The sequence below is a fragment of the Bufo bufo genome, chromosome 4 (assembly GCF_905171765.1).
Source record: "Bufo bufo chromosome 4, aBufBuf1.1, whole genome shotgun sequence".
NCBI lineage: Eukaryota > Metazoa > Chordata > Amphibia > Anura > Bufonidae > Bufo > Bufo bufo.
In genome coordinates this window covers 169645314-169667497 of record NC_053392.1, presented here as the reverse complement: position 1 = coordinate 169667497, position 22184 = coordinate 169645314, and the positions used below count along the sequence as shown (strand labels likewise).

Sequence of the window (22184 nt, the reverse complement as noted above, 5' to 3'; positions counted from 1 at the left end):
AACGCTGCAGCAGCGCTTGCAATTGCCAGCTCACCAACTGTTGTGCGATGTGAGCACGTGCTGGAACTCAACATTCCACATGTTGGCCAGGCTTTGTGAGAAGCAGAGGGCAGTAGTGGAATACCAGCTGCAACATGGTCGTCGCCTTTCCAGTCAGCTTCCGCTCTTCACAAGTGACGAGTGGGCATTGATGTCTGACCTTTGTGAGGTTTTTCGCAACTTTGAGCAATCAACACAGATTGTGAGCGGCGATGCCGCTATTATCAGCGTAACCATCCCACTTCTGTGTCTACTGAAACGCTTTCTGCTCACAATTAAGGCGGACACTTTGCATGTGGAACAGGTGGAAATGGGGGAAGACAGTACACAGGGTGATAGCCAGACCGCCCTCAGTTCGTCTTCTCAGCGCTAATTGGATGATGGGGAGGAGGAGCAGGAGACAGTTTCCTCCGCTACAGAAGATAGTACCCATGGAAGTTTTATTCCATCTGTTCAGCATGGATAGGTAGAAGAGGAGGAAGAGGATGAGGAGATTGAGAGTCATCCTCCTGATGAGGACAGCGAAGTCATGTCTGTTGGGACTCTGGCACACATGGCTGACTTTATGTTAGGCTGCCTTTCCCGTGACCCTCGCGTTGTAAGCATTTTGGCCAACACCAATTACTGGTTGTTCACCCTTCTCAACCCCCACTACAAAGAGAACTTCTCATCTCTCATTTCTGTGGTGGAGAGGATGAGCAAAATGGTGCAATACCAGAAGGTCCTTGTGGAAAAATTCCTCCAAATATTTCCAGCTGACAACGCTGGCTACAGAGTACATAGTTCCTTGGCCAACCGAGGAGGGGAGACGAGGGGAACACACAGCAGTTCCAACAGAGGCAAGCAGCACTCTCCAAGGCCTGGGACAGTTTTATGACACCCCGCCAGCACCCTCAACCTGATGCGCGGCCTAGTGTCACAAGGAGGGAAACATTTGGGAAGATGAAGGAGTACGTAGCAGACCATGTCAGCATCCTCAGTGATCCCTGTGTGCCTTACAACTATTGGGTGTCCAAGCTGGACATGTGGCACAAACTGGCCTTGGAGGTGCTGGCCTGCCCCGTCGCCAGCGTTTTGTCAGAGGGTGTATTTAGTGCTGTGGGGGGCATAATAACTGATAAGCACATCTGCCTGTCAACTGAAAATGCTGACCGGTTGACTCGTACATGAATAAATCAACAAGGCCTAGATTGCCCCTGACTTCTCTACTCCACCAGAGGAAAGCTGCTGAACATAAAGGCACTCTAAATATAGCTTTTATGGTGTACTGAATACACTGTATTACCATTCACTCCTTCCACCACTAAAAAGGGTATATGGTTCAATCTCCCTTTTCTCGTCCTCCTCCATCATATCAACATGCTTATTAGGCTGCCCTCGCTTCTAATGTTTTAGAGGGTCAGCTCAGCAGCAGGTCCTCACTCATAATGTTTTAGAGGGTCACCAGCAGGCCCTCACCCATAATGTTTTGAGGGTCACCAGCAGTCCCTCGCCCATAATGTTTTTGAGGGTCACCAGCACACCCTCGCCCATATTGTTTTAGACGGTCACCAACAGGCCCTTGTTCTTAATGTTTTAGAGGGTCACCAGCAGGCCCTTGCTCCTATTGTTTTTGAGGGTCACAAGCAGGCCCTCGCCCATAATGTTTTAGAGGGTCACCAGCAGGCCCTTGTTCTTAGTGTTTTAGAGGGTCACCAGCAGGCTCTTGCTTCTATTGTTTTTGAGGGTCACAAGCAGGCCCTCGCCCATAATGTTTTAGAGAGTCACCAGCAGGCCCTTTTTCATAATATTTTTGAGGGTCACCAGCAGGCCCTCGCCCCTAATGTTTCAGATGGTCAGATCAGCAGCAGGCACTTGCCCCTAATATTTTAGAGGGTCATCTCAGCAGCCGACCCTCACCCCTAATGTTTTAGATGGTCAACTCAGCAGCAGACCCTCACCCCTAATGTTTTAGATGGTCTGCTCAGCAGCAGACCCTCAGCCCTAATGTTTTAGATAGTCAGATCAGCAGGCTCTTGCTCCAATAGTTTTTGAGGGCCACCAGCAGGCCATCAATCATATTTTTTCAAGGGTGTCTATGATGCCCTCCTTTATGTGTAATAAAGGGTGTATTGTAGTGTCAGTTCCTTGTAATTTTTGGTAGCCCTTTAACTTAGTGCATAGGCTTTATGTGTGTAGGAGTCCCACTACCTGAACAATTGTACCACAATGTGAAAGAGGCCCTCCTTTATGTGATATACAGGTTGTATTGGAGTGCCTCTTCCTTGTAATTTTTGGCAGCACTTGCACTTTATATACAAGTAAATATACAGGAAAGAATGTTTCCTAACAATTTTTCCTCTAAAATCGATTTTATCTTCAGCTTTGTGCGTATTATTGTCAGTCTGTAAAAGTGGCGTACTACTCAGACAACATCGTTCCTAGCAGCGACCTGGGAGTCCAAAATGCATCCAGACATCCTCCCCATGCTGTTCCCGAACCATTTCAGTGGTGTTTGCATCAATTTCTGACCTTTTCCTATGAACCAGACACCCTCCCCTCTTCATAGAAGGGGGTGCCTGGTTTAATGCTCTGGTTCTCCTATTGACTTCTATTGTGCTCTGTAGGGCACCCGAGCATCCTAAAGTGTTTAACTCGAGCACACGAGAACTTTGGTGCTCAACCAACACTACTCTCTACCCTTAAACATCTTAACAATCTAGATACATACCACTTTCTTGGCTGATCATGAGAAGTCAGTTCATACTCCATTTTCAAAGAATTCCATTTATGGGAGAAATAAAACAACAACAACCAAGCTTTAACATTTGGGTTTAACTGGAGAGCCAGAATCTGGTACACTGAAAAGAAGGTCTAGTTGTCCCTATTCCTAAAGAACTAACTTGAAAAGAACAAGGTAGTCACTAATCAATCTCAGAAAAATAGATGCGAAGAGCAACATCTGCATATAATTTGTATGTTCTCCCTGTGTTTCCCACACTCCAGATTATTGGTTTCCTATATAAGCAATGGGACACATCTGACCATAACTAATGGTCAGATATGGATTTTTGCCACGTTGCACAGCCATTATTTTGCTATGGAAGAAAATTCCCTGGCACTTTTTGTAATTCCTCACCATTAGGGTCCATTCACACATCTGTGTGTGTTTTGCGGATCCGCAAAACACAGAAACCGACAATGTGCGTTCCGCATTTTGTGGACCGCACATCGCCGGCACTAATAGAATATGCCTATTCTTGTCCGTTATTGCGGACAAGAATAGGACATGTTCTAATTTTTTCGGGATCAGAATTGCGGACCCGGAAGTGCGGGTCAGCAACTCTAGATCCGGGCCACACATCGTGCGGCCCCATAGAAATTAATAGGTCCGCAATTCTTTTCCGCAAAATGCGGAATGGATTTGCGGATGTGTGAATGGAGCCTTATCAAGATCTCTGTTTCCTTTCTGTGAGTAGAAATGTTTTTGTTAAAAAGAATTTACAACCAAAATATATAAAGTAATTGGCTACATATCAGTAACACAGAAACACAGAGTAGTAGCCAAAGTATGGTGAACAATTTATTTATTTACAGAGATAGATATTTTGCTTTTATGTTTGGACGGCCATTTATGCAAGAAGTGCAGCCATGTTACGTTTTGAATTAATATTTTGGTAACTAAAGGTAAAATGTTCTCATTGGTATTGGTTAAATAGGATGATATCATCAGATTTTGTAGGTACAGTTGCAAGAAAAAGTATGTGAACCCCTTCGAATGATATGGATTTCTGCACATATTGGTCATAAAATGTGATCTGATCTTCATCTAAGTCACAACAATAGACAATCACAGTCTGCTTAAACTAATAACACACAAAGAATTAAATGTTACCATGTTTTTATTGAACACACCATGTAAACACTCACAGTGCAGGTGGAAAAAGGATGTGAACCCCTAGACTAATTACATCTCCAAGAGCTAATTGGAGTGAGGTGTCAGCCAACTGGAGTCCAATCAATAAGATGAGATTGGAGGTGTTGGTTACAGCTGCCCTGCCTTATAGAAAAAAACAGACACCAGTTCTGGATTTGCTTTATACAAGAAGCTTTGCCTGATGTGAATGATGCCTCACACAAAAGAGCTCTCAGAAGACCTGCGATTAAGAATTGTTGACTTGCATAAAGCTGGAAAGGGTTATAAAAGTATACAAAAGCCTTGCTGTTCATCAGTCCACGGTAAGACAAATTGTCTATAAATGGAGAAAGCTAAGCACTGCTGCTACTCTCCCTAGGAGTGGCCGTCCTGTAAAGATGACTGCAAGAGCACAGCGCAGACTGCTCAATGAGGTGAAGAAGAATACTAGAGTTTCAGCTAAAGACTTACAAAAGTCTCTGTCATATGCTAACATCCCTGTTAACAAATCTACGATACGTAAAACACTAAACAAGAATGGATTTCATGGAAGGATACCACAGAAGAAGCCAATGCTGTCCAAAAAAAACATTGCTGCACGTTTACAGTTTGCACAAGAGCACCTGGATGTTCCACAGCAGTACTGGCAAAATATTCTGTGGACACATGAAACCAAAGTTGAGTTCTTTGGAAGAAACACACAACACTATGTGTGGAGAAAAAGAGGCCCAGCACACCAACATCAAAACCTCATCCCAACTGTAAAGTATGGTGGTGGGGGCATCATGGTTTGGGGCTGCATCAGGGCCTGGATGGATTGCTATCATCGAAGGAAAAATGAATTCCCAAGTTTATCAAGACATTTTGCAGGAGAACTTAAGGCCATCTGTCCACCAGCTGAAGCTCAACAGAAGATGGGTGTTGCAACAGGACAACGACCCAAAGCATAGTAAATCAATAACAGAATGGCTCAAACAGAAGAAAATACGCCTTCTTGAGTGGCCCAGTCAGAGTCCTGACCTCAACCCGATTGAGATGCTGTAGCATGACCTCAAGAAAGCGATTCACACCATACATCCCAAGAATATTGCTGAAATGAAACAGTTCATTAAAGAGAAATGGTCAAGAATTACTCCTGTCCGTTGTGCACGTCTGATCTGCAACTACAGGAAACGTTTTGTTGAAGTTATAGCGGCCAAAGGAGGTTCAACCAGTTATTAAATCCAAGGGTTCACATACTTTTTCCACCTGCACTGTGAATGTTTACATGGTGTGTTCAATAAAAACATGGTAACATTTAATTCTTTGTGTGTTATTAGTTTAAGCAGACTGTGATTGTCTATTGTTGTGACTTAGATGAAGATCATTTCATATTTTATGACAATTTGTGCAGAAATCCATATCATTCCAAAGGGTTCACATACTTTTTCTTGCAACTGTACAGGGAGTGCAGAATTATTAGGCAAATGAGTATTTTGACCACAACATCCTCTTTATGCATGTTGTCTTACTCCAAGCTGTATAGGCTCGAAAGCCTACTACCAATTAAGCATATTAGGTGATGTGCATCTCTGTAATGAGAAGGGGTGTGGTCTAATGACATCAACACTCTATATTAGGTGTGCATAATTATTAGGCAACTTCCTTTCCTTTGGCAAAATGGGTCAAAAGAAGGACTTGACAGGCTCAGAAAAGTCAAAAATAGTGAGATATCTTGCAGAGGGATGCAGCACTCTTAAAATTGCAAAGCTTTTGAAGCGTCATCATCGAACAATCAAGCGTTTCATTCAAAATAGTCAACAGGGTCGCAAGAAGCGTGTGGAAAAACCAAGGCGCAAAATAACTGCCCATGAACTGAGAAAAGTCAAGCGTGCAGCTGCCAAGATGCCACTTGCCAACAGTTTGGCCATATTTCAGAGCTGCAACATCACTGGAGTGCCCAAAATCACAAGGTGTGCAATACTCAGAGACATGGCCAAGGTAAGAAAGGCTGAAAGACGACCACCACTGAACAAGACACACAAGCTGAAACGTCAAGACTGGGCCAAGAAATATCTCAAGACTGATTTTTCTAAGGTTTTATGGACTGATGAAATGAGAGTGAGTCTTGATGGGCCAGATGGATGGGCCCGTGGCTGGATTGGTAAAGGGCAGAGAGCTCCAGTCCGACTCAGACGCCAGCAAGGTGGAGGTGGAGTACTGGTTTGGGCTGGTATCATCAAAGATGAGCTTGTGGGGCCTTTTCGGGTTGAGGATGGAGTCAAGCTCAACTCCCAGTCCTACTGCCAGTTTCTGGAAGACACCTTCTTCAAGCAGTGGTACAGGAAGAAGTCTGCATCCTTCAAGAAAAACATGATTTTCATGCAGGACAATGCTCCATCACACGCGTCCAAGTACTCCACAGCGTGGCTGGCAAGAAAGGGTATAAAAGAAGAAAATCTAATGACATGGTCTCCTTGTTCACCTGATCTGAACCCCATTGAGAACCTGTGGTCCATCATCAAATGTGAGATTTACAAGGAGGGAAAACAGTACACCTCTCTGAACAGTGTCTGGGAGGCTGTGGTTGCTGCTGCACGCAATGTTGATGGTGAACAGATCAAAACACTGACAGAATCCATGGATGGCAGGCTTTTGAGTGTCCTTGCAAAGAAAGGTGGCTATATTGGTCACTGATTTGTTTTTGTTTTGTTTTTGAATGTCAGAAATGTATATTTGTGAATGTTGAGATGTTATATTGGTTTCACTGGTAAAAATAAATAATTGAAATGGGTATATATTTGTTTTTTGCTAAGTTGCCTAATAATTATGCACAGTAATAGTCACCTGCACACACAGATATCCCCCTAAAATAGCTAAAACTAAAAACAAACTAAAAACTACTTCCAAAAATATTCAGCTCTGATATTAATGAGTTTTTTGGGTTCATAGAAAACATGGTTGTTGTTCAATAATAAAATTAATCCTCAAAAATACAACTTGCCTAATAATTCTGCACTCCCTGTATATTAAGACATTAGATACCTTTTCATTATAGAGTGATATAGCTTTATTTACATAAAACCCTGAAAACCTATTTAACTTTAATAGAACTTGTTGACAATAATTTCCCACATAAATCACTGCAACCTCCTTGAATAATATTTCTAAAGTAATAGAGAATATCTCTAAGGCCTCATGCACACGACCGTTGTTGTGTTCCGTTCCACAAAATGGGGTTCCGTTGTTCCGTGATCAGTTTCCGTTTTTGTTTCCGTGTGTCTTCTTTTATTTTTGGAGGATCACCAGACATTAAGGAAAGTAAAAAAAAAAGTCTAAGTCAAGTTTGCCATGCAAATGATAGGTAAAAAAAAGGAAGCGGACGCGGATGACAATCTTGTGTGCCTCGTGTTTTTTCACGGTCCCATTGACTTGAATGGGTCCGCGAACCGTTTTCCGTGAAAAAAATAGGACAGGTTATATTTTTTTGACGGACTGGAACCACGGATCACGGACGCGGATGACAAACGGTGCATTAGCCGAGTTTTCAACAGACCCATTGAAAGTCAATGGGTCCGCAGAAAATCACGAAAAACGGAACAACGGACACGGATTAAAATAACGGTCGTGTGCATGAGGCCTAAAATGAATTTGAAAGAACTCCTGCTCTATAAACAAGTGATACCTCAAGTATCTCTTGGATGTGTATCTGGGTAAACAATGGGTCTTGTTGAAACTTCTCTCAGCCCTTTGATTGATTAGGATAACCCTTCAACGCCATCTTCAATGCCACTAAGGCTCTGCCAATAATTGGCTATATGATATCACATGTTCTTAATGTTTTAATGTGTTGTACTGTGTTATGTTATTTGCTTGTACTTCAGGCTAAAACAAAGGGTAAAATCCTTTCCCTTGGCTATTGTCTCCAGGTAAGGACAGAGTCTATCCCCTGGGCTTGGGCTCTTTCTTGTGATGTTAGTAAGTTGGTGCTAAGTTAGTTGGGAGGCAGGAGCATGAGCAACATCTCCAGTCCTGCAAGCAGCCTCAGCTAAGCTTGGGACCCAGGTAAAACTCAAGGATTATGCCAGGGATGGATTTCAGGTAAGAATCCTTAAGGCCCCTTTCACACGGGTGAGTATTCCGCGCGGATGCAATGCGTGAGTTGAACGCATTGCACCCGCACTGAATCCTGACCCATTCACTTCTATGGGGCTGTGCACACGAGCGGTGATTTTCACGCATCACTTGTGCGTTGCGTGAAAATCGCAGCATGTTCTATATTCTGCATTTTTCACGCAACGCAGGCCCCATAGAAGTGAATGGGGCTGCGTGAAAATCGCAAGCATCCGCAAGCAAGTGCGGATGCGGTGCGATTTTCATGCAGGGTTGCTAGGTGACGATCGGGATAGAGACCCGATCATTATTATTTTCCCTTATAACATGGTTATAAGGAAAAATAATAGCATTCTGAATACAGAATGCATAGTAAAATAGCGCTGGAGGGGTTAAAAAAATTAATAAAATTATTTAACTCACCTTAATCCACTTGCTCGCGCAGCCGGCATCTCTTCTGTCTTCATCTTAGCTGTGTGCAGGAAAAGAACCTGTGGTGACGTCACTCCGGTCATCACATGATCCATCACCATGATAAAAGATCATGTGACGGACCATGTGATGACCAGAGTGACGTCACCACAGGTCCTTTTCCTGCACACAGCTAAGATGAAGACAGAAGAGATGCCGGGCTGCGCGAGCAAGTGGATTAAGGTGAATTAAATAAAAATATATATATTTTTAACCCCTCCAGCGCTATAAGGGAAAATAATACAATCTACAGAACACCGATCCCAAGCCCGAACTTCTGTGAAGAAGTTTGGGTTTGGGTACCAAACATGCACGATTTTTCTCACGCGAGTGCAAAACGCATTACAATGTTTTGCACTCGTGCGGAAAAATCGCGCATGTTCCCGCAACGCACCCGCACCTTTTCCCGTGTGAAACCAGCCTAAGGAAGTTGAGCAGACAAAAAAGTGTGTGTGTGTGTAACCAAAGTCTGTGAAGATCATGTTTGTGTAAGGTTACTTGACTTCACAGCTGTTGATTGGGTCTAAAGGCTTTTGGCCTCCATTCATTGTATTGTGGCAGTTTGCAAATGCTGCTTTTGGGTCTGTACCCCACAGTCAGACTTGTAGAAATTGTATGAGGAATTTCACCCCTCGGCTGGATTGATATGTGAAGCATTGTTACATATGAAAGTGCATCTCTGTAACTATTTAGGATGTGTATTTCCATCTTGTGGAAGATTGTCTAATCATTTGCCCAGTTAAGACTTTGGCCCTGATTTATAAAGACCTGCGACACCAGAGGAGGCATTTAATTTATGATGAGGTGCAGGCCTTGTAATAAAATAAATGCCTCCTCTGGCAGTGTGCTGGACTGAAATCTACTCCAGCTTGTAGTAACTGGTGAAAATTTCAGTCAGTGTTTGGTGTAAATGATCATAAATGTTCCAGGACTAATGGCCCGGCCCATGCACCCCCCTTCCCACACCTTTTCTGAAACCAGTTGCAACTAAATCTAGTCGAAATGGTATTTAAAAAGTAGCAAAAACTGCTTTTGCAACTTTTTTACACTGCGTGTAGGGAGATGATAAATCTCCCCCTTTGTGTTTATTTTTAAACTGCAATCTCTAGCCTCATTTTCTCATGTCTTTGCATCACACCACTGCAACAGCAAGGGCACCCTACCTTCAGGCAGGAGACTCCAACCATGGTGTGTGCCCAGGGAGAAAAACTACTAGCAGGTGCTCCCCTTCATCACTGCACAGCCCTGGGAGCGAGAGACAGAAAGACAGGCTCCACCTCAGACATCACTACCAACCTCACCCTCCACCGGGTTGTTATTATTATTATTATTAATTATTATTAAAGCGCCATTCATTCCATAGCGCTGTACATATGATGAGCGGTGCACATACATAATACAGACAATTGCACTAATCATAAACAAGACAAGTTACAAACTGGTACAGAAGGAGAGAGGGCCCTGCCTGTGAGGGCTTACAATCTATATGGTATGGGTGAAGGACACAGTAGGTGCGAGTTAAGTTGGTCATGGTTGTTAAGTCTTGGATGACATTCAGGTATCATCCACAACGAAAGGACTAAAGACACTTCACTCATGCAGATCCAGGCATCTGTATACGGCACACGAGTTTAAAAAAAATAATTTTGGAAAGTACGTAGCACTGCGAGCAATCTCTATAACTTTAGAAGGATCTTTTCAGGTCAGACAAGGTGGTGACAATGGAGTATAAGGGTACAGGTTACCTTTAAGCTTAGCTAGTGGTGTAGCTTTTTTGCAAGTTCCAGGTCATGAAACACATTTAGGGTACGGGAGTTTCATGCAAATGTAGTCCTATTTTTGGTTTTGTGTTACAGATGACATGATAATGACATCTTCCTTTCTTTTCTTCTCTCCAGTGTGATGCTGCTTTAAAATAACCATTAAGGATGCAACCAATAGGCAGACATGCTAGAAGTCTACCTGGATGTTTTATTCTCCTCTGGCTTGTTGTCCTTCCTGTACGGGGCATGGCATGCCCGAAACCTTGTGCCTGTTATGTTAATACAGAAGTCCACTGCACTTTCAGATATCTCAAAGCCATCCCTAAACAGATCACGCCTCATGTGGAACGCATCAATTTAGGGTATGTACTGTCCTGTACTATATTATATTATACCATACCATACTGTCAAATACAACATATGTAGCTATCACAAGTTAGCATCTCTATTAAAATTAAAAAGAGAAAAACAAGACAAGGATATGCCACCAATGTCAAATAGCTGCAGATCCCACCTCTGGTACCTGCTCCTATGTCTAGAAGAAGTTCCTCAAAGTGAAGGAGAGTGAAGGCACATGTGCCCTCCATTCACTTCTAAAATAGCCAACTGAGTGTGCTCTACCATTTCCAGAACGCTCATAAAAGTGAAGTGCTCCGTGCATGCACAGCCACCTCTCTATGAACCGCTATGGGAGTTCTGGAAATAGACAAGCCAGCGCTCGGCTATTTGTTTTCGAAACTTTGTTTTTAAAACCAGATAGTAGCGCACATGCCTTTTTCCTAATCTGATTTTATTTCTGATTGCAGATTTATTTCTTCTATTTCCTAAACACGATTATGGGGGCGGCCATCTTGCCTGAGCTGTTCTTAACATCATTTAGAAAGCGTTAAGGAAATTGCTTTATAACAGCCAAATGGTCCATAGACACAATGGTCAGGAGGATACCTCATTGACTTCTACGGGAGGCATGCTCTGTGATCTGTGCAGAGGTCATTGTACAAGGGCAGAATAGATAAGATTTGACCATCACCTATTGTGAATGGAGGATCAGCCCATCTGATTTTCACCCTTTGATAAGATACTCTATATTTCTTGGCTGCTAGCTATTTCTTCACCCACCATGGAAAATAAACTGCCTTCAGCCAACCCACAGCACGCCAGCCCGCAGAGGTTGGAGGGGCACAACCCTTCTTCTCCTTGGGGAACATCCTGGACTTTTGGGGTCTCCTGCCTGGTGGTGCCTGAGGTGCCCTTTATGTTAGGTGAGCAGGGGACTGCAAGGTAGAGGAACAGAGGCTGGGAAGCAAATTACTAGGTAAGGCTACTTTCACACTCGCGTTTGGTGCAGATCCATCATGGATCTGCACAGACGGATCCGTTCAAATAATACAACCGCCTGCATCCGATCAGAACGGATTTGTTTGTATTATCTTTAACATAGCCAAGACGGCTCTGTCTTGAACACCATTGAAAGTCAATGGAGGACGGATCTGTTTTCTATTGTGTCAGATTGTGTCATAGAAGACGGATCCATACTGTTTGACTTAGATTGTGTGTCAGAACGGATCAGTTTGGCTCAGTTTCGTCAAACGGACACCAAAACGGATCTCACAAACGGAAACAAAGACGCCAGTGTGAAATAGTCGTAAGAATGGTCATAGTAAAATTAATTTTCACTTTTACAGAGTTCTCAAGTATTTCACAGATTAGACTTTTCTCAAAGACTGGGGACAGGAGGTGGCTATTATAAATGTGATCCCCCTGAGTCTCTTTCTATAGATACTAGCAATCTTCTTAACGGACCAAAGGTGTGCAATTTCTCTCAATATTTCTCTGCAGTGTCCCAACTGCAGGGTGTAGTCCTAGTTTGGATGACCAGCCTCAGAGGCAATTCATTGTAATCCAACGGTCCCTATAAGTGGCATAACTAGAAGTGACTGAGCCCCACAGCAAATTCCCCCTTCTGAGTTTGGGCCCCTAAACAGCCGCTTCCCCTGCAGCTCCCCCCCCCCCCCCGGTACCCATTATCAATACTGGGGACGGTGGGCATTCAGGCAGCTTCCGGAAATGTCTGATCCAGAGGGCTGGAACAGCCTGCCGGATGAACACTAGTGTGAAACTATCCTTACATGTCCTATCTCCTAGCCTTTTTGCCAGCCCATCACCCAGCAACTATTACTAACTGCCAGTTAACTATATCCTTCACATGCACAACCTTTTGTAATACATATGTAGTGCATAATAAAGTCACATTAACCATTTGTATCACTGGAAGTGTTAACATCTGAGGAAACATTTAACAGCTTAGCAATGAACCATTTGATAACTTTAGCAGAACATGCACAGGAGTATCTCCCAAGAAAGAGAATCAATTGGAAGTGGCTCCCTATGAGTCATAATCCGACTTTCCAGCAGGCCTTGAGATTTGACAAGGAAATAACTTTATCAGTGAACCAGCGGGTCACTACAAATCCAAATGGACACATTTATGATGGCATCGATGTAGGGAATCTCTGTAGACCAAATGATTTCACACCCATTGCCAACTTAAAGCTATAATCACATGATGATGTTTTTGATACATCTTTCTTTTTGCCAAAACAGCATATCTACAAACAGGACCCGGACAGATTACTGAAATAGCATATCCCTTCCCAAAGTGAGGAAGGTAAAGTGCAGAAATGCATGTTTATCTGCCAAAATATTGCCCTCCTCCCTATAGTTTTCACCTTTGAGAGATGGCCACATCACATGAGAACAGTACAACACATGAATCATTATGATGCAGTTAGTTCGTGTCAGACAAGAAGTGGTTGGTTCGTGAAATGTGGTAGTCACTTGGAGCTTCTTTCCAGAACCAGTGTTTATAATAAGATCCTGTTCCCGTATGCACTGCCGCATAAAGGGCCATTCCTATTTGGAACATTGATGACATATCGCTGGGATATGCCATCAATGTAAGATATGTGAAGGTCCTCTGGGACCCATTCCTATCTCCAGAACAGGACCCTAAAGTGAAGGGACAGCACACCACTAATGTGTGGCTTGCTCTCTATTCCTTCCTATGGGACTTCTGAAAACATCTGAGGGAGCACACTTGGCTATTTCCCAAAGCGGTGAATAGAGAGCAAGCTGTGCACGCGCGGCTACCATTCCATTCAGTGTTACGGGACTGACAGAAATAGAAGAGCCAGCCCTTCACTGGTGACTGGTGAACAGAGGGCTGGTGCGCATGTGTGCGGCTGCTTTCCCTTCATTTTGGGGCCCCGTTTTGGAGATAGGAGCGTGTCCCAGATGTGGAACCTGCACCTATCTGACATTAATGGCATATCCTAGTGATATGCCATCAATGTCCCAGATTGGATTACTCCTTTAAACTACAATTATTGGCTGTATGAAGGATTCCGTGGGCTGCAAACTTCATTAGATGCTATTACACATAGGGACAGATTTATCATAGACTGGCGGTCGGAGGCTGCACCTGATTTAGGACATACAGCGTTAGCTAAAGGTCTATAGAAAATATGACACACGAGACACACAAGCGTTTTTTTGCTCTTGGCATTTTTGTTAATCAGGTGGCTTTTTTGTCTTTCTTGCTTACACAAGCACAGAATACTGTAGCTCTTGGGCTAAGGGACATTTACCAAGCAATTTTTGCTACTATTGTGACGATTAAAAGAAGTAAACTATGGCACACATCATATTTGTGCTAGAATTTGAAACTTTTTGAGCTAAATGAAAAAGGGGTGGGGCTTAGCAGGTGGGCGATAGCCTACAGCCCGAAGTTATAGCTCAAGTCCAACCCCTAGCTGGCGTAGATTTGAGTTTCTGGAAAACAGACTACCAGAGGTGCGCCAAATTTATTAAAAGGCATCTACCTGAATCTGACTCCAGCGCACAGGGGATCAAGACTGGAATATGAGAATAACAGCCTTGCTAAATCTTCCCCATTGTTTGCAAAAAACTCCACAAAAAAATGTTGCAATAAAAAAGCAAACACATGAGGTTAATCTTGTGTTTCTACAGTCCAAAAAAAAAAACATCAGTGCAAATTTGCGTATGTAAGGCCTCTTAAAGGGGTTGTCTCATCACCAAATGGCATTTATGTCATGTAGGCAAGTTAGTGCCAGACACTTTTACAGGGAGTGCAGAATTATTAGGCAAGTTGTATTTTTGAAGATTAATTTTATTTTTGAACAACAACCATGTTCTCAATGAACATTTTTACAATGAATGTTTTTACAAAGGAAAATGAAGGAGAAGAACCTCAGTTAGGAAAGAAGACTAATGAATCTTTTGATGCATGTGTCTTTACAGAGGAAGAGGTTCTAAGTCAGCTGTCTAAAATTAATACAAATAAGTCACAGGGGCCTGATGGGATACACCCAAAGCTATTAAAAGAGCTCAGCGTTGAACTAGCAAAACCATTAACAGATTTATTTAACCAATCGCTGGCAACAGGAGTCGTCCCAGAAGATTGGAAATTAGCAAATGTTGTGCCCATTCACAAGAAAGGTAGTAGGGAGGAATCGGGCAACTATAGGCCAGTAAGCCTGACATCAATAGTGGGGAAATTAATGGAAACCATACTTAAGGAGAGGATTGTGGAACATCTAAAATCCCATGGATTGAAAGATGAAAAACAGCATGGGTTTACTTCAGGGAGATCATGTCAAACTAATCTTATTGATTTTTTCGATTGGGTGACTAAAATAATAGATGGAGGAGGTGCAGTAGACATCGCTTATCTAGACTTTAGTAAGGCTTTTGATACTGTCCCACATAGAAAGCTTATCAATAAAGTGCAGTCTTTGGGCTTGGACTCCCATATTGTTGAATGGATTAGGCAGTGGCTGAGGGACAGGCAACAGAGGGTTGTAGTCAATGGAGTATATTCAGACCAAGGTCTTGTTACCAGTGGGGTACCTCAGGCATCTGTTCTGGGACCCATATTGTTTAATATCTTTATCAGCGAAATTGCAGAAGGCCTCGATGGTAAGGTGTGTCTTTTTGCTGATGACACAAAGATTTGTAACAGGGTTGATGTTCCTGGAGGGATACGCCAAATGGAAAAGGACTTAGGAAAACTAGAGGAATGGTCAAAAATATGGCAACTAAAATTGAATGTGGATAAGTGCAAGATAATGCACCTGGGACGTAAAAACCCAAGAGCAGAATATAAAATCAGTGATACAGTCCTAACCTCAGTATATGAGGAAAGGGATTTAGGGGTCATTATTTCAGAAGACTTAAAGGCAGGCAGACAATGTCATAGAGCAGCAGGAAATGCTAGCAGAATGCTTGGGTGTATAGGGAGAGGAATTACCAGTAGAAAGAGGGAGGTGCTCATGCCGCTCTACAGAGCACTAGTGAGACCTCATTTGGAGTATTGTGCTCAGTACTGAAGACCATATCTCCAGAAGGATATTGATACTTTGGAGAGAGTTCAGAGAAGAGCTACTAAACTGGTACATGGATTGCAGGATAAAACTTACCAGGAAAGATTAAAGGACCTTAACATGTACAGGGAGTGCAGAATTATTAGGCAAGTTGTATTTTTGAGGATTAATTTTATTATTGAACAACAACAATGTTCTCAATGAACCCAAAAAACTCATTAATATCAAAGCTGAATATTTTTGGAAGTAGTTTTTAGTTTGTTTTTAGTTTTAGCTATTTTAGAGGGATATCTGTGTGTGCAGGTGACTATTACTGTGCATAATTATTAGGAAACTTAACAAAAAACAAATATATACCCATTTCAATTATTTATTTTTACCAGTGAAACCAATATAACATCTCAACATTCACAAATAAACATTTATGACATTCAAAAACAAAACAAAAACAAATCAGTGACTAATATAGCCACCTTTCTTTGCAAGGACACTCAAAAGCCTGCCATCCATGGATTCTGTCAGTGTTTTGATCTGTTCACCATCAACATTGCATGCAGCAGCAACCACAGCCTCCCAGACACTGTTCAGAGAGGTGTACTGTTTTCCCTCCTTGTAAATCTCACATTTGATGATGGACCACAGGTTCTCAATGGGGTTCAGATCAGGTGAACAAGGAGGCCATGTCATTAGATTTTCTTCTTTTATACCCTTTCTTGCCAGCCACGCTGTGGAGTACTTGGACGCGTGTGATGGAGCATTGTCCTGCATGAAAATCATGTTTTTCTTGAAGGATGCAGACTTCTTCCTGTACCACTGCTTGAAGAAGGTGTCTTCCAGAAACTGGCAGTAGGACTGGGAGTTGAGCTTGACTCCATCCTCAACCCGAAAAGGCCCCACAAGCTCATCTTTGATGATACCAGCCCAAACCAGTACTCCACCTCCACCTTGCTGGCGTCTGAGTCGGACTGGAGCTCTCTGCCCTTTACCAATCCAGCCACGGGCCCATCCATCTGGCCCATCAAGACTCACTCTTATTTCATCAGTCCATAAAACCTTAGAAAAATCAGTCTTGAGATATTTCTTGGCCCAGTCTTGACGTTTCAGCTTGTGTGTCTTGTTCAGTGGTGGTCGTCTTTCAGCCTTTCTTACCTTGGCCATGTCTCTGAGTATTGCACACTTTGTGCTTTTGGGCACTCCAGTGATGTTGCAGCTCTGAAATATGGCTAAACTGGTGGCAAGTGGCATCTTGGCAGCTGCACGCTTGACTTTTCTCAGTTCATGGGCAGTTAATTTGCGCCTTGGTTTTTCCACACGCTTCTTGCGACCCTGTTGACTATTTTGAATGAAACGCTTGATTGTTCGATGATCACGCTTCAGAAGCTTTGCAATTTTAAGAGTGCTGCATCCCTCTGCAAGATATCTCTCTATTTTTGACTTTTCTGAGCCTGTCAAGTCCTTCTTTTGACCCATTTTGCCAAAGGAAAGGAAGTTGCCTAATAATTATGCACACCTAATATAGGGTGTTGATGTCATTAGACCACACCCCTTCTCATTACAGAGATGCACATCACCTAATATGCTTAATTGGTAGTAGGCTTTCGAGCCTATACAGCTTGGAGTAAGACAACATGCATAAAGAGGATGATGTGGTCAAAATACTCATTTGCCTAATAATTCTGCACGCAGTGTATAGCTTGGAAGAAAGACGAGACAGAGGGGATATGATAGAAACTTTTAAATACATAAAGGGAATCAACAAGGTAAAAGAGGAGAGAATATTTAAAAGAAGAAAAACTGCTACAAGAGGACATAGTTTTAAATTAGAGGGGCAAAGGTTTAAAAGTAATATCAGGAAGTATTACTTTACTGAGAGAGTAGTGGATGCATGGAATAGCCTTCCTGCAGAAGTGGTAGCTGCAAATACAGTGGAGGAGTTTAAGCATGCATGGGATAGGCATAAGGCCATCCTTCATATAAGATAGGGCCAGGGGCTATCCATAGTATTTAGTATATTGGGCAGACTGGATGGGCCAAATGGTTCTTATCTGCCGACACATTCTATGTTTCTATGTTTCTATGTTTCTAACCCAAAAAACTCATTAATATCAAAGCTGAATATTTTTGGAAGTAGTTTTTAGTTTGTTTTTAGTTTTTGCTATTTTAGGGGGATATCTGTGTGTGCAGGTGACTATTACTGAGCATAATTATTAGGCAACTTAACAAAAAACAAATATATTACCATTTCAATTATTTATTTTTACCAGTGAAACCAATATAACATCTCAACATTCACAAATATACATTTCTGACATTCAAAAAAATAAAATAAAAAAATCAGTGACCAATATAGCCACCTTTCTTTGCAAGGACACTCAAAAGCCTGCCATCCATGGATTCTGTCAGTGTTTTGATCTGTTCACCATCAACATTGCGTGCAGCAGCAACCACAGCCTCCCAGACACTGTTCAGAGAGGTGTACTGTTTTCCCTCCTTGTAAATCTCACATTTGATGATGGACCACAGGTTCTCAATGGGGTTCAGATCAGGTGAACAAGGAGGCCATGTCATTAGATTTTCTTCTTTTATACCCTTTCTTGCCAGCCACGCTGTGGAGTACTTGGACGCGTGTGATGGAGCATTGTCCTGCATGAAAATCATGTTTTTCTTGAAGGATGCAGACTTCTTCCTGTACCACTGCTTGAAGAAGGTGTCTTCCAGAAACTGGCAGTAGGACTGGGAGTTGAGCTTGACTCCATCCTCAACCCGAAAAGGCCCCACAAGCTCATCTTTGATGATACCAGCCCAAACCAGTACTCCACCTCCACCTTGCTGGCGTCTGAGTCGGACTGGAGCTCTCTGCCCTTTACCAATCCAGCCACGGGCCCATCCATCTGGCCCATCAAGACTCACTCTCATTTCATCAGTCCATAAAACCTTAGAAAAATCAGTCTTGAGATATTTCTTGGCCCAGTCTTGACGTTTCAGCTTGTGTGTCTTGTTCAGTGGTGGTCATCTTTCAGCCTTTCTTACCTTGGCCATGTCTCTGAGTATTGCACACCTTGTGCTTTTGGGCACTCCAGTGATGTTGCAGCTCTGAAATATGGCCAAACTGGTGGGAAGTGGCATCTTGGCAGCTGCACGCTTGACTTTTCTCAGTTCATGGGCAGTTATTTTGCGCCTTGGTTTTTCCACACGCTTCTTGCGACCCTGTTGACTATTTTGAATGAAACGCTTGATTGTTCGATGATCACGCTTCAGAAGCTTTGCAATTTTAAGAGTGCTGCATCCCTCTGCAAGATATCTCACTATTTTTGACTTTTCTGAGTCTGTCAAGTCCTTCTTTTGACCCATTTTGCCAAAGGAAAGGAAGTTGCCTAATAATTATGCACACCTAATATAGGGTGTTGATGTCATTAGACCACACCCCTTCTCATTACAGAGATGCACATCACCTAATATGCTTAATTGGTAGTAGGCTTTCGAGCCTATACAGCTTGGAGTAAGACAACATGCATAAAGAGGATGATGTGGTCAAAATACTCATTTGCCTAATAATTCTGCACGCAGTGTACATCACATTTTTACATCACACTACACATTGGCCTTTTCCAGGGGTTGCGGATGGTGGTATGCAAGGTCCCCTCCACCAAAGAAGCTGGCACCTTTAGTGGCTGGGTCCTATAGTGTGCAAGCATGGCCACCACTGCTGAACTGCAGGGTGGTCGTAACTCCTGTAAATCAGTAGTGTATAATGTGATGGGAAAATCAAGCTGTCCTGTGTAGGAGGAGCGGTCCAGGTCCAGGAATCAACCTCTGCTCCTCCTACACAGACCAGCAGTGCGATGTGTAGCAGTATCCTACCTGCTGCTGCTGATGGGGAGCGCAGGGTGAGCTGTGATCATTGGAGGAACTAGGTGATTATTTACTTTTTTCCTGTGAAGGGGGGGGGGCAGATCTGGCCATGAGTACGGTGAGGGGGCACATATCTGGGCATAACTACTATGAAATGGGCACATATCTTGTGATAACTACTGTGAAGGGGACACATCTGGGCATAATTACTGTGAAAGGGGCACATATCTTGTGATAACGACTGTGAAGGGGGCACATATCTGGGCATAGCTACTGTGAAGGAGCACATCTAGGCATAATTACTGTGATGGGGCATATCTGGACGTAAGTACTGTGAAGGTGGCATAACTACTGTAAAGGGGCACATGTGGGCATTACTACTGTGAAGGGGGCATAATGTAGGCACAACTACTGTGAAGGGCACAATGTGGGTACTGCTACTGTGAAGGGCACAGTGTGGGCATTATCACTGTGATAGGGCATAACTACTAGGGCATGTGGGCATAACTACTGTGTGGTAACACAATGGGGAAATAATTACTATGTGGGGACATTAAGGATACTGGGTGAGATTGGGTGTGTATAATTATGTGTTGGGTGGAGTTAGAGGCGTGGCCTAGCATGAAGAAATTTGCTCCGCACAAATTGTCCTTTTTTCTGCTTTTCAAAACATGGGAAGTATGATTATATGGCTTCTCAACTTTTACATTCTCACTTGATATTTATATGTATTTTACTTTTACAGCTTTCTGCTCCCTTTTATATCCTGTTACTACATATTTTTCACATTGCAGCATTAAGTGGCTGCTATCTTCATGACTCCAAGGCCAGTAACTGCAGTCAGCTGTATAGCAATTCTATACCATTCCAAATAGTCCAAGCTGTTCTAAAGCATCCTAATTACCCTGATTAATTGGGAACAGCTGTTTTAATCAACTCAACAGGTGAAAAACAGCAGCTCTCTGCAGTTGATTTGTGGACAGTCATGGCTAAGACAAAGGAGCTCAGTGAGGACCTGCGGCTGCCCATTGTGGCTGTGTGGTTACAGTGCAAAGTATTAATAAAAAATACAAGATGTTCCGCACTGTGGAAAATCTCAGAGGACGTGGTCAGAAGCCAAAAGTGACACCTGTGCTGGCCAGGGGGATAGTTAGAGAGGTGAAAAAGAATCCAAGGATCACCACCAAGGCCATCCTGGTGAATCTGGGCTCTGCTGGTGGCAATGTCTCAAGGCAGATAATCCAACGGACACTGCACACTGCTGGGTTCCACGGATGCAGACCAAGGAGGACACCACTTCTCCAGATAAGGCACACAAAAGCTCGCTTGGCCTTTGCAAAAGATCATCTGGACAAAGAAGAAGACTTCTGGTCTTCTGTGTTATGGTCAGATGAAACAAAAATTTAATTGTTTGGTCACAATGATGTTTCCTTCATATGGCGTAAAAAAGGAGAAGCCTTTAACCCAAAGAACACCATCCCCACTGTCAAAGATGGTGGTGGGAACCTAATGCTTTGGGGGTGTTTTTCAGCCAATGGACCAGGGAACCAAATCACAGTAAACGGCACCATGAAAAAAGAGCAATACATGACAATTCTCAACGACAACATCAGGCAGTCTGCAGAGAAACTTGGCCTTGGGCACCAGTGGACATTTCAGCATGACAATGACCCAAAACACACAGCAAAAGTGGTGAAGAAATGGTTAGCAGACAACAACATTAACGTTTTGGAGTGGCCCAGCCAAAGTCCAGACTTTAATCCAATTGAGAATCTGTGGAGGGAGCTAAAGATCAGGGTGATGGCAAGAAGACCCTCCGACCTGAAAGATTTGGAGCTCATTGCTAAAGATGAATGGGCAAAAATACCTGTGGAGACATGCAAAAAGCTGGTCTGCAATTATAGGAAGCGTTTGATTGCTGTAATAGCCAATAAAGGCTTTTCTATTGATTATTGAGAAAGGTATGAATAATTTTGGACTGGACACTTTTTGCTCAAATGTAAATAAAAGCTGATAAAAGGTTTTTTTTCCACAATAATGCCTCTTGTACATCGTCTTATTATCTTTTGGGAGACACCTATGTCATTTCCTGTCAAAAAATTACTTGCTGGTTGAAAAAAAGTAACTTTAATTCAAAATTTGCCAGGGGTATGAATAATTATGGGCAGCACTGTATACTTAATATCAGATTGACAGGGTCTGACCCCCGGCACCCCCGCCGATCAGTTGTTTGAAGGGAAGGCAGTTCATATGAGTGCTTACCTGCTTGCCACACCATTTGAAGTGGTGAGCAGATGTAATTACAAGTAAGGCCTCCCCATTCACTTCTATAGGATGGCTCTGTCTGTTCAAGTGAATACTACTAAGCCGTCCCATAGAAGTGAATGAGGATAGGTCAACAATAGTAAAAAGTGGACAACCCCTTTAAAGGAGTTGTCCACTTTCTGGTTAATGCTGACCAATGTGTTTGTAAAATGACTGTATGGCTAGTGTTGAGTGAATCAAAGTATCCAAAGTGGACTTCGATCCGATCTTCAGGGAAAATTCGATTTGCCGCAAAGCTGAATTTCCTTGTGCTCCGTGGTAACAAATCAATTTTCCCTGAAATGGCATTTAAAAAAAAATACTCACCTTATCCGTTTGAGCGCAAAGAGGCCCCCACGGCCATCT

The 22184-nt window shown here is 42.9% G+C and overlaps 1 protein-coding gene across 1 annotated transcript in view; it reads left to right on the top strand.

The window, feature by feature from the left end:
* IGSF10 (immunoglobulin superfamily member 10) overlaps nucleotides 1-22184 on the top strand; it is a 92692-nt gene that overhangs the window by 5487 nt on the left and 65021 nt on the right. Inside the window, exon 2 of the mRNA XM_040428102.1 lies at nucleotides 10396-10622. Coding sequence (XP_040284036.1) covers nucleotides 10426-10622 — 197 coding nt within the window. The 5' untranslated portion in view covers nucleotides 10396-10425. The remainder of the gene's footprint in view (nucleotides 1-10395; nucleotides 10623-22184) is intronic.